General features: G+C 41.8%; 1 protein-coding gene across 1 annotated transcript; it reads right to left on the bottom strand.

Moving 5' to 3' along the window:
• Positions 1–2553: 2553 nt before the first annotated feature.
• LOC129695224 (uncharacterized) lies at positions 2554–12757 on the bottom strand (the record flags this gene model as incomplete). Its single annotated transcript, XM_055632000.1, has 1 exon — positions 2554–12757. A coding segment is annotated over one exon (648 nt), but the record flags the coding sequence as incomplete, so codon positions are not given.
• Positions 12758–13790: the final 1033 nt, after the last annotated feature.

The raw sequence follows: 13790 nt of genomic DNA, 5'->3' as shown, positions 1-13790 counted from the left end.
CTAAATTTTGGTCCCGTTTTGTATCCTAAATATTTGTCACGCCCTGAATTTTTGTACTTTTTCGCGTGCTGGATTTCCGCATACTTAAGGTTTGTCGCTTTTCGTGTGCTGAATTTTCGACTCTTTTCACTTGCTGAATATTCGTCACTTTTTCTGTACTGAAATTTCGTCGCATACAGCGTGCTGAAATTTCGTCGCTTTTTGCGTTCTGAAATTTTTTCCCTTTTTGTGTCCCCTTTTTACGTCACTTTTTGCGCCATGAATTTTACTCCCTTTTCCCATCCTGGATTTTTGAAACCTTATGCATCCAAAATATTCCTCCATTTTAGCGTCGTGAATTTTCGTACCTTTTCGAATCCTGAATTTTCGTACCTGTCTGCATCCTGAATTTCCATCATTTTCTGCATCCTGAATTTTCGTCCCGTTTTGCGTCCTAAATGTTTGTCGCGTTTCGCGTCCTGAATTTATGTAGCTTTTTCCGTCCTGAATTTTTGTCACTTTTCATGTGCTGAATTTCTGTTGCATTTCACGTCCTGAAGTTTGTCGGTTTTTGCCTCCTGAATTACATCGCTTTTTGCGTCCTCAATTTTCCTCCCTTTACCCATCCAGAATTTTTGCAACTTTTGGTACCCCTAATTTTCGTACCTTTTCAAATCCTCAATTTACGTACCTTTCTGCGTCCTGAATTTTGGTCCCGTTTTGCATCCTTAAATGATTGTCATATCCTGAATTTTTGCATCCTTAAGCTGGAGATGGAGTTAGAACTAGGGCTACATCTGGAGCTAGAGTTGGAGCTGGAGCTGGAGATGGAGATGGAGCTGGAGACGGAGCTGGAGCTGGAGATTGAGTTATAGATGGACCTGGAGCTTGAGGTGCAGATAGAGCTGGGGATGGAGCTGGAGGTAGAGACATAGAGATGGAGTAGTCGAAAAATTAGACGTGGATCTGGAGATGGAGATGGAGATGGGAGCTAGACCTGGAAATGGACCTTGAGGTGCGGGAGATCGAGATGGAGATGTAGCTGGGGGTGGAGATGGTGCTAGAGCTGGAGCTGGAGATTCAGCTGGAGCTTGAGCTGGAGCTAGAGCTGAAGGTGGAGCTGGAGCTGGAGCTAAAGCTGGACGTGGACCTGGAGATGCAGTTGGAGTTGGAGTTGGAGCTGGATATAGAGCTGAAGCTAGAGGTAGCTCTGTGGATTGGGCAGGAGGAGCCAGAGCTAGTTTTAGTTGGAGATAGAGCTATTGGCAGACGTGGAAATGGATCTAGAACTGGAGCCGGAGATGGAGATGGAGATGGAGATGACGCTGGAGATAGAGGTAGAGCTGAAGGTGGAGCTCGAGCTAGAGCTCGAACTGGAGAAAGTTGGAGATGGAGATGGAACAAGAACTGGAGATGGGCCTGAAGAAACCTGAATGTTGCTGGAGATGGAGCTGGAGCTGGTGCTGTGGATGGAGCTGGGGATTGAGCTGGAGATAAAGGTAGTTAAGCTCCAGATATAGATGGATGTAGAGAATATAGATGGAAATCGAGATAGTGGAAGCACGGGATAGAGATTATAATGCGTTATAATGTCTTAACATGTGTTATCATTTGTTATAGTTGTGATCGTGCATTATGATGTGTTACAGTGTATGATAGCGTGTAATACTGTATTGTATTGACATAGTGTGTTATAGTATTATAGTTATCGGTGTATAGTTATCGGTGTACCCCTTGACCTGGACTTCCCCAACATCGGGAAGAATCTTCCTGCATCTAGCCTGTCCAACCCCTGAAGAATTTTGTAAGTTTCTATAAGATCCCCTCTCAATCTCCTAAATTCTAGAGAGTATAAACCAAGTCTATCCAGTCTTTCTTCATAAGACAAGTCCTGACATCCCAGGAATCAGTCTGGTGAACCTTCTCTGCACTCCCTCATTACAGTATAACACTACAAAACACCAGGTACGAAAAATTCAGGATGATAAATGGACGCAAAAGGCGACGAAATGTCAGGATGCATTAAGCGATGAAATTTCAGGATGAGAAAAGCGACGAAACCTCACGACGCATAAAGTGACGAAATTTCAGGACGTGAAAAGCGACGGAATTTCAGCACATGAAAAGCGACGAACATTCAGCCTGTGAAAAGCGATGAATGTTCAGCATGTGAAAAGCGACGAAAATTCAGCACAAGAAAAGTGACAAAAATTCAGGACGCGAAAAGCAACGAATTTTCAGCACACAAAAGGCGATGAGAATTCAGCATGCAAAAAGCGATGGAAATTCAGCACGCGAAAAGTAACGAACATTCAGCACACAAAAGTGATGAAAATTTCAGTACAAGAAAGGTGACGACATTTCAGCACGCTATAGGTGACGAAATTTCAGCACAGAAAAAAAGACGAAAATTCAGCGTGAAAAGCGACGAAAATTCAAGGATGTGACAAACATTTAGGATGCAAAACGGAACCAAAATTCAGGACGCAGAAAGGTACGTAAATTTTGAACGCCAAAAGTGACAAAAATTCAGGATGGGAAAAGTGAGGATGGGAAACATGAAATGCAACTGAATGTCAGGAGGTGAAAACCGACGAAATTTCAGCACACGAAAAGCGCCGAAATTTCAACATATAAAAGGCGACGAAAATTCAAAAATCCGAAGATGAAAATTCAGAATGAGAAAAACGACGTAAATACAGGACGCGAAAATCAACGAAACTTCAGGACACGAAAAGAACAACAACATTTCAGATGTGAAAAGCGACGAAATTTCAGTCTGCGAAAAACGATGTAAATTCCGCACATGAAAATTAACAAAAAAATTCAGCACAAGAAAAGTGATGAAAATTCTGCATGCGAAAAGCGATGAAAATATATCACGCAAAAAGCGCAGAACATTAGGATGTGAAAAGAAACAAAATTTATGCATACGAAAGACGACGGAAATTCATAGACGAGAAAAGCGACGATATTACAGTATGCCGAAAGGGGTTGAATTTCAGAACGACAAAAGTGACGAAAAATTAAGCACTTGAAAAGTAACAAAAATGCAGGACAGGGAAAGCGACGAAATTTCAGCACAACAAAAGCGACGAATATTCAGCATGCTAAAAGCGTTGAAATTTCAGCACACGTAAAGCGACGAACCTCAGGACGTGAAAAGCGATGAAAATTGAGCACGCAAAAAGAAATGAAATTTCATAACGCCAAAAGCCACGTAAATTCAGGACGAGGAAAGCGACGAAATTGGTGGACGCCTAAAGTGACAAAAGTTCAGAATGCAAAAAGTGATAAAAAATTTCCGCACGAGAAAAGCGACAGAAATTCAGCACACGAAAAGTGTCAAAATTCAGGACGCAAAAAGATACATAAATCCAGGACGCGAAACGCGACAAACATTTAGGATGCAAAACGGGCTTGAAAGACGACAAAAATTCAAAAAACCAAAGACGAAAAAAGCGACGTAAATTCTGGACATGAAAAACGGCGAAATTCCAGCACATGAAAAGCGACGTAAATTCAGGACGCGAAAATCGACGAAACTTCAGCATGCAAAATGTGACGAACACGAACATGAAAGGTGACGAAAATTCAGGAAGCAAAAAGTGAAGAAAATTCAGCATGCAAAAAGCGATTAAAATTCCGCACATGAAAAGTAACAAAAATTCAGCACCCGAAAAGTGATGAAAATTCGGCATGCAAAAAGCGATGAAAATATATCACGCGAAAAGCGCAGGATCTTCAGGATGCGAAAAGCAACGAAACTTGTGCATACGATAGGCGACGAAAATTCATAAAGCCAATTGCGACGTAAATTCAGTACAAGAAAAGCGACGAAATTACAGTATGCCTAAAAGGGGCTGAATTTCAGAACGAGAAAAGTGACGAAATTTAAGCACATGACAAGTAACAAAAATGCAGGACAGGAAAAGCGACAAAATGTCAGCACAAGAAAAGCGACGAAATTTCAGCATGCAAAAAGAAATGAAATTTCATAACGCCAATTAGCGACATAAATTCAGGACGAGGAAAGCGACGAAATTACAGGACGCCTAAAGTAACAAAATTTCAGAATGCGAAAAGTGATGACATTTCAGCACGTGAAAAGCGACAAAAATTCAGCACAGGAAAAGTGACAAAATTCAGGACACAAAAAGCTACGAAAATTCAGGACGCGAAACTCGACAAACATTTAGTACGCAAAACGGGACAAAATTCAGGACGTAGAAAATGACGAAAATTCAGGATGCAGACAGGTACGAAAATTCAGGATTCGAAAAAGGTACAAAAATTCAGGAGGCTAAAATGGAGGAAAATTTTGGACGCATAAGGTTTCAAAAATCCAGGATGGGAAAAGGGAGTAAAATTGATGACGCAAAAAGCGACATAAATCAGTACATAAAAAGGGAAAAAATTTCAGGACGCGAAAAGCGACAAAATTTCAGGATGTGAAATGCGACCGAACTTCAGCACACGAAAGGCGACAAGAATTCAGCATGCAAAAAGTGACAAAAAGTCAATATGCGAAAAGTGAAGAAACTTCAGGGTGCGAAAAGCGATGAAGATTCATCATGTGTAAAGCAATGAAAATTCAGCTCATGAAAAGTGACTAAAATCCGCACACGAAAAGTTACAAACCTTCAGGACGCGAAAAGCAAAGAAAATTCAGCACACGAAAAGCGACGAAAATTCAGGACGCGAAAGGTGAAGAAAATTCAGGACGCGAAAGGCGACGAAAATTTATAACGCCAAAAGCGACATAAATCCGGGACGCGAAAAGAAGCCAACCATCAGGATGCATAAAGCGAAGAAATTGCAGGACGCAATAAGTGACAAAATTTCAGCACACAAAAAGTAATGAAAATTCGGCACAAGAAAGGCGACGAAAATTCAAACAGCCGAAAGCGACCAAAATTCAGGACATGAAAAGAGACGAAAATTCAGCACACGGAAACCGACAAACCTTAAGGATGCAAAAATTCAGGATGTGACAATCATTTAAGGATGCAAAACGGGACCAAAATTCAGGACGCAGAAAGGTACGTAAATTGAGGATTCGAAAAGGTACGAAAATTAGTTGCAAAACCAAAAGTTGCAAAAATTCTGGATGGGAAAAGGGAGGAAAATTGAGGACGCAAAAAGCGATGTAATTCAGGAGGCAAAAACCGACAAACTTCAGGACGTGAAATGCAACTAAATGTCAGGAGGTGAAAACCAACGTGAATTCAGGACGAGGAAAGCAACGAAATTACTGGACGCCTAAAGTGACAAAATTTCAGAATGCAAAAAGTGATAAAATTTCAGCACGTGAAAAGCAACAGAAATTCAGCACACGAAAAGTGACAAAAATTCAGGACGGAAAAAGCTACATAAATTCAGGACGCGAAACGCGACAAACATTTAGGACGCAAAACGGGACGAAAATTCAGGACGCAGAAAATGATGGAAATTCAGGATGCAGACAGGTACGAAAATTCAGGATTCGAAAAGGTACGAAAATTCACGACGCTAAAATGGAGGAATATTTTGGACGCATAAGGTTTCAAAAATCCAGGTTGGGAAAAGGGAGTAAAATTCATGATGCAAAAAGTGACGTAAAAAGGGGACACAAAAAGGGAAAAAATTTCAGAACGCAAAAAGCGACGAAATTTCAGCACGCTGTATGCGACGAAATTTCAGTACAGAAAAAGTGACGAAAATTCAGCAAGTGAAAAGAGTCGGAAATTCAGTACACGAAAAGCGACAAACCTTATGTATGCGGAAATCCAGCACGCGAAAAAGTACAAAAATTCAGGGCGTGACAAATATTTAGGATACAAAACGGGACCAAAATTTAGGACGCAGAAAGGTACGTAAATTCAGGATTCCAAAAGGTATGAAAATTTGGGATGCCAAAAGTGACAAAAATTCAGGATGGAAAGTAATTCAGGACGCAAAAAGCGAAGTAATTCAGGACGCGAAGTAATTCAGGACGCGAAAATTGACAAACTTCAGGACGTGAAATGCAACCAAATGTCAGGAAGACAAAATTTCAGCACACAAAAGGCGACGGAAATTGAACATGCGAAAAGCGACGAAAATTCATCACGTGAAAAATGAGGAATATTCAGCACACAAAAATGATGAAAATTCAGGACACAAAAGGAAACAAATATTCAAAATCCGAAGATGAAAATTCAGAACGAGAAAATTGACGTCAATTCAAGACGTAAAAATCGACGAAACTTCAGGATGTGAAAGGCGCCGAAAAAAATTTAGCATGCTAAAAGCGATGAAAATTTAGCACGCAAGAAGTGACGAAATTTCAGCATGCAAAAAGAAATGAAATTTTATAACGCCAAAATGCGACGTAAATTCAGGACGAAGAAAGCGACAAAATCACAGGACACGAAAAGCGACGAAATTTCAGCAAGTGAAAAGAGACCAAAATTCAGCACACGACAATCGATAAAGAATGGAAAATTCAGCATGCGAAAAGCTACAAAAATTCAGGATGTGACAAACATTTAGGATGCACAATGGGACCAAAATTCAGGACGAAGAAAGGTACGTAAATTCAGGATACGTAAAGGTACAAACATTTTGGATGCCAAAAGTGACAAAAATTCAGGATGGGGAAAGTGAGGAAAATTGAGGACGCAAAAAGCGACGTAAATCACGATGCGAAAACCGACAAACTTCAGGACGTGAAATGCAACTGAATGTCAGTAGGTGGAAACTGACGAAATTTCAGCACACGAAAAGCGCCGAAATTTCAGCATACAAAAGGCGACGAAAATTCAACATGCGAAAAGCGATGATAATTCATCACGGGAAAAGTGACGAACATTCAGCACACAAAAAGTGATGAAAATTCAGGACACGAAAGGCGACAAAAATTAAAAAATCCGAAGACGAAAATTCAGAATGAGAAAAACGACCTAAATTCAGGACGCGAAAATCAACGAAACTTCAGAACACGGCAAGAACAAAAACATTCCAGATGTGAAAAGCGACGAAATTTCACTGCAAAAAATGACGAAAATTAAGCATGACGAACCTTCAGTACACGAAAAGTGACGAAAATTCAGCACGTGAAAAGTAACAAAAATGCAGGACAGGGAAAGCGACGAAATTTCAGCACAAGAAAAGCGACGAATATTCAGTATGCTAAAAGCGATGAAATTTCAGCACTCAAAAAGCGACGAACCTCAGGACGCGAAAAGCGATGAAATTACAGCAAGTGAAAAGAGATGAAAATTCAGCACACGCAAAATGAGACCAAAATTCATGACGCAGAGAGGTACATAAATTCAGCATTCGAAAAGGTACGAAAATTTGGGACGCCAAAAGTGACAAAAATTCAGGATGGGAAAAGGGAGGGAAATTGAGGACGCATAAAGCGACGTAATTCAGGACGCGAAAACCAACAAACTTCAGGACGTGAAATGCAACTAAATGTCAGGAGGTGAAAATCGACGAAATTTCAGCACACGAAAAGCACCGAAACTTCAGCACACAGAAGGCGACATGCGAAATGCGTTGAAAATTCACCACGTGAAAAGTGACGAACATTCAGCACACAAAAAGTTATGAAAAGTCTGGACACGAAAGGCGACAAAAATTCAAAGATCCAAAGACGAAAATTCAGAACGAGAAAAGCCACGTAAATTCTGGACATGAAAAGCGAAGAAATTCCAGCACATGAAAAGTGAAGTAAATTCAGGACGCGGAAATCGACGAAACTTCAGCATGCAAAATGTGACGAACATGAACAGGAAAAGTGACGAAAATTCAGGAAGCGTAAAGTGAAGAAAATTCAGCATGTAAAAAGCGATTAACATTCCGCTCATGAAAAGTAACAGAAATTCAGCACACGAAAAGTGATGACAATTCAGGACGCGAAAAGCAACACGAAAGGCGACGGAAATTCATAAAACCAATAGCGACGTAAATTCAGGACGAGAAGAGCGACGAAATAACAATACGCCTAAAAGGGGCAGAATTTCAGAACGAGAAAAGTGACGAAATTTAAGCACATGACAAGTAACAAAAATGCAGGACAGGAAAAGCGACGAAATTTCAGCACAAGAAAAGCGACGAGATTTCAGCATGCCAAAACAAATGAAATTTAATAACGTCAATAGCGACATAAATTCAGGACGAGGAAAGCGACGAAATTACAGGAAGCCTAAAGTGACAAAATTTCAGAATGCGAAAAGTGATGACATTTCAGCACGTGAAAAGCAACAAAAATTCAGCACAGGAAAAGTGACGAAATTCCAGACGCAAAAAGCTACAAAAATTCAGGAAGTGAAACTCGACAAACATTTAGGACGCAAAACGGGACGAAAATTCAGGACGTAGAAAATGACGAAAATTCAGGATGCAGACAGGTACGAAAATTCAGGATTCGATAAGGTACGAAAATTCAGGACGCTAAAATGGAGGAAAATTTTGGACGCATAAGGTTTCAAAAATCCAGGATGGGAAAAGGGAGTGAAACTGATGACGCAAAAAGCGACATAATTCTGGACACAAAAAGGGAAAAAATTTCAGGACGCGAAAAGCAACGAAATTTCAGGGCGTGAACTACGACCAAACTTCAGCACACGACAGGCGACAAGAATTCAGCATGCAAAAAGTGACCAAAAGTCAGCATGCGAAAAGTGAAGAAACTTCAGGCTGCGAAAAGCGATGAAAATTAATCATGTGTAAAGCGACGAAAATTAAATACATGAAAAGCAACTAAAATCCGCACACGAAAAGTGACAAACCAGGATGCGAAAACCGACGAAAGTTCAGCACACGAAAAGCAAGGAAAATTCAGGACATGAAAGGTGAAGAAAATTCCGGACGCGAAAGGCGACGGAAATTAAAAACGCCAAAAGCGACATAAATCCAGGACGCGAAAAGAAGCCAACCTTCAGGATGGATAAAGCGAAGAAATTGCAGGACGCAATAAGCGACAAAACTTCAGCACAGGAAAAGTGACGAAAATTCAGCACGTGAAAAACGCCGAAAATTCAGCACACAAAAAGCGACAAACCTCCAGGATGCAAAAAGTGATGAAATTTCAGGACACGAAAAGCGACAAAAGTTTAGCACACAAAAAGTAACACTTTCAGGACAGGAAAGGCGACAAATTTTTAGGACACAAAATGTTCAGCAAATGAAAACCGACGAAAACTCAACATGTGAGATCCAATGAAAATTCAGCACGCAAAAAGCGATGAAATTTCAGCACGCGAAAAGAGACGAAACTACAAGACGCGAAAAGCAATGGAAATTTAGCACGTGAAGAGCGATGAAAATTCTGCATGTGAAAATGACAAAAATTCAGCATGCGAAAAGTAATGAACATTCAGCACACATAAAAGTAATGAAAATTCGGGACAAGAAAAGCGACGAAAATTCAAACAGCCGAAAGCGACCAAAATTCAGGACATGAAAAGAGACGAAAATTCAGCACACGGAAAGCGACAAACTTTAAGAATGCGAAAATTCAGCAGATGGAAAGCTACAAAAATTTCAGGATGTGACAATGATTTAGGATGCAAAACGGAACCAAAATTCAGGATGTACATAAATTGAGGATTCGAAAAGGTACGAAAATTTGGGACGCCAAAAGTTGCAAAAATTCAGGATGGGAAAATGGAGGAAAATTGAGGACGCAAAAAGCGACGTAATTCAGGAGGCGAAAACCGACAAACTTCATGACGTGAAATGCAACTAAATGTCAGCAGGTGAAAACCAACGAAATTTCAGCACACGAAAAGCGCCGAAATTTTATCACACAAATGGCGACGAACATTCAGCACACAAAAAGTGATGAAAATTCAGCCCACGAAAGGCGACAAAAATTCAAAGGTCCGAAGACGAAAATTCAGAACGAGAAAAGCGATGTAAATTCTGGACATGAAAAACGACGAAAAGTGACAAACCTTCAGGACGCGAAAAGCGACGAAAATTCAGGACGCGAAAGGTGAAGAAAATTAAAAACGCCAAATGCGACATAAATCCAGGACACGAAAAGAAGCCAACCTTCAGGATGCATAAAGCGAAGAAATTGCAGGACGCAATAAGCGACAAAATTTCAGCACAGGAAAAGTGACGAAAATTCAGCATGTGAAAAACGCCGAAAATTCAGTACTCGCAAAGCGACAAACCTTCAGAATGCAAAACGTAATGAAAATTCAGGACACGAAAAGCGACAAAAGTTCAGCCCACAAAAAGTAACAAAAGACAGAAAACGCGACGATAATTCAAACAGCCGAAAGCGACCAAAACCCAGGACATGAAAAGAGACGAAAATTCAGCACACGGAAAGCGACAAACCTTAGGGATGCGAAAATTCAGCAGACGAAAAGCTACAAAAATTCAGGATGTGACAATCATTTAGGATGCAAAACGGGACCAAAATTCAGGACGCAGAAAGGTACATAAATTGCAGATTCGAAAAGGTACGAAGTTTTGGGACGCCAAAAGTTGCAAAAATTCAGGATGGGAAAAGGGAGGAAAATTGAGGACGCAAAAAGCGACGTGATTCGGGAGGCGAATACTGACAAACTTCAGGACGTGAAATGCAACTAAATGTCAGGTGAAAACCGACGAAATTTCAGCACACGAAAAGCGCCGAAATTTCAACACACAAAAGGCGACGAACATTCAGCACACAAAAAGTGATGAAAATTCAAAACATGAAAGGCGACAAAAATTCAGATCCGGACGAAAATCTGCGAAAATCGATGAATTCAGCATGCAAAATGTGCCGAATCTTCATTACACGAAAAGTGACGAAAATTCAGGACGCGAAAAGTGAAGAAAATTCAGCATGCAAAAAAGCGATGAAAATTCTGCACATGAAAAGTAACAAAAATTCAGGACAAGAAAAGTGATGAAAATTCAGCATGCGAAAAGCGATGAAAATATATCACGCGAAAAGGGCAGGACCTTCCGGACGCAAAAAGCAACGTAAATTGTTCATACGAATGGCGACGGAAATTTATAAAACCAATTGCGACGTAAATTCAGGTCGAGAAAAGCGACGAAATTACAGTACGCATAAAAGGGGCTGAATTTCAGAAGGAGAAAAGTGACGAAATTTATAAGCACATGAAAAGTAACAAAAATGTAACAAAATCTCCAGCTCCCTCCAGCTTTAGCTTCCTCCAGCTCAATCTCCAGCTCTTGCTCCATCTCCAGCTGTATCTCTAATCCAATCTCCAGCCATCTGCAGCTCCAGCTCTAGCACCACCTCCACGATAATTCAGCATACTAAAAGCGACGAAATTTCAGCACTCGATAAGCGACGAACCTCAGGACGTAAAAAGCGATGAAAATTCAGCACGCAAAAAGTGACGAAATTTCCAGTTCCATCTCCAGATCCAGATCCAGATCCGTCTCCATCTACAGCTTCCACCTCAATGTTTTTATCCAGCTCCATCTCTATCACTCTCTAGCTCCAGCTCCAGCTCTATCTCCAACACTATCTCCACGATGGAGTGGTGATGGATCTAGAGCTGGAGCTGGAGATGGAGCTGAAGCTTGAGCTGGAGATGGAAATGGAGCTGGAGATGGTCATAGATGGAATTCGAGATGGAGATACATCTGGTGATGGAGCTGGAGATTAAATGCTGGGGCTAGTGCTGGAATGGAGCTGGAGATGGAGATAGAACATGAGATGGCAATGGAGATGGAGCGGGAGATACATTTGGAGATGCATCTGGAGATGGAGCTAGAGCAGGAAATTGAGCTGGAAATTGGGCAGGGGCTAGAGCTGAAGACGGAGCTAGAGGTGGAGACGCAGCTGGAGCTAGAGCTGGATATACAGTTGGAGATGGAGCTTGAGCTTGAGCTGGAGCTGGAGATAGAGCTAGAACTAGAGATGGAGCTGGAGATTGAGCTAGAGCTACAGCTGGAGATGGAGCTCGATGGAGCTGTGGATGGACCTTGTGCTAGAGTTGGAGCTAGATTTGGAGATGGAACTAGAGCTGTAGATGGAGATGGAGCCAGAACTGGAGATTGAGATGGAGCTAGTTGTGGATGGTGCTGGAGCTGCAGATGGAGCTAGAGCTAGAGATGGAGGTGGAGGTGGAGATGGAATGTTGGAGCTGGAATGGAGCCGGAAATGCAGATAGAACGAGATTCAGGTGGAGCTATAGCTGGAACTGGAGCAGGAAATGGAGCACGAGATGGGGCTAGAGCTTGAGCTGGAGCTGGAGATGGAGCTGGAACTAGATTTGGAGATAGCTGGAGATGGAATTAGAGCTATCTCGGGAGATTCTGCAGGAGATTGAGCTGGGGCTAGACCTGAAGATGGTGCTAGAGATGGAGATGCAGCTAGTGCTAGAGCTGGAGCTAGAGTTGGGGCTGGACCTGGAGCTAGAGGTGCAGATGGAGATGGGACTGGAGCTGAAGATGGAGCTGGAGCTAGTGGATCTGGAGTTAGGGCTAGAACTAGACTTGGATATGGAGCTGGAGCTGGAACTGGAGATGGAGATGAAACTGGGGATAGAGCTCTAGCTAGTTCAGCTGGAAATGGAGCAACAGCCAGAGCTGGTTGATTGAGCTGGAGATGGTTAGAGCTGGAGCTGGAGATGGAGCTAAATCTAGAACTGGAGCTGATGATGGAGATGGAGCTGATTGGGATAGGTACAGGAGATGGAGATGGAACTGAAACTGGAGCTAGGTCTGGAGTAGGAAATGGAGCACGAGATGGTGCTCCATCCCCAGCTGGAGATGGAGCACAATCTCGTGCTCCATTTCCTGCTCCGATCTGGATCTGGAGCGGGATCTAGAGTTGGAGATGCAGCTGGAGATCTAGAGCTAGAGCGGGAGATTGAGCTGGAGATTGAGGTGGGGTGAGAGCTTGAGCTGGAGCTGGAGATGGAAACGGAGCAGGAGCTGGAGATGGAGGTGAACATGGAACTGGAGATGGAGCTCTATCTATTACACCTGATGATGGAGATGCAGTTGACAATGGAGCTGGAGATGCAGAAGAAACTGGAGGTGGGGATGGAGCTAAAGTTCGAGATGGAGCTGGGGATGGACCTGGAGCTCCACCTGTAGCCGGGGATAGAGGTGGACATGGAGCTCGAGCTGGAACTGGAGCTGGAGATGGCGCTGGAAATGGAGCTCGAGTTGGAAATGGAGGTGGTGCTAGAGCTGGAGCTGCAAATGGCTGGAGATTGGACTAGAGATACAGCTGGAGATGGAGCAAGAGCTAGCTGGAGATTGAGCTGGAGGAAGCTAAAGCTAGAGTTAGAGGGAGCTGGAGATAGAGATAGATATGGAGATGCTAGAGCTGGAACTGGAGCTGGAGATGGAGCTACAATTAGAGCTGGAGCTGGAGCTAGTGCTGGAGCTATAACTGTTTTATACTGTGTTACAGCAGATCCTAGTTAAATGTATTATAGTGTTAGTCTGGTATAGTGTGAAGTATAGTGTTGTAGTAGTTGGTCACTGTGTTTTGTGCGGTAATATAGTGTGCTATATGTATTATATAGATGATAGCATTTATAACCAGCTACAAAATAGTACGCAGTAAATTATCAGACAACATTATAACATTCTAATATACGCTTCACTAAGACGCCATAGTACACGACAACGACATCACAAACTTTAACACTCATTATAATACACTTTACCAAATAATAACAAACGTACACTATTAACACGTTATGATACCGTTTAACACATTATCACACACTGTAACACGCAATAACACTATAATACACTATAACACACTAGAACACGCAAAACACACAATAACTCGCTACGATATATAATAATGCTCTATAACACATAACTATAACACATTATAA

Source organism: Leucoraja erinacea, unplaced genomic scaffold, assembly GCF_028641065.1.
Source record: "Leucoraja erinacea ecotype New England unplaced genomic scaffold, Leri_hhj_1 Leri_991S, whole genome shotgun sequence".
In the NCBI taxonomy this organism is placed as follows: domain Eukaryota; kingdom Metazoa; phylum Chordata; class Chondrichthyes; order Rajiformes; family Rajidae; genus Leucoraja; species Leucoraja erinaceus.
The sequence above is the reverse complement of the archived record's forward strand: the minus strand, read 5'-3'. Positions and strand labels throughout refer to the sequence as shown.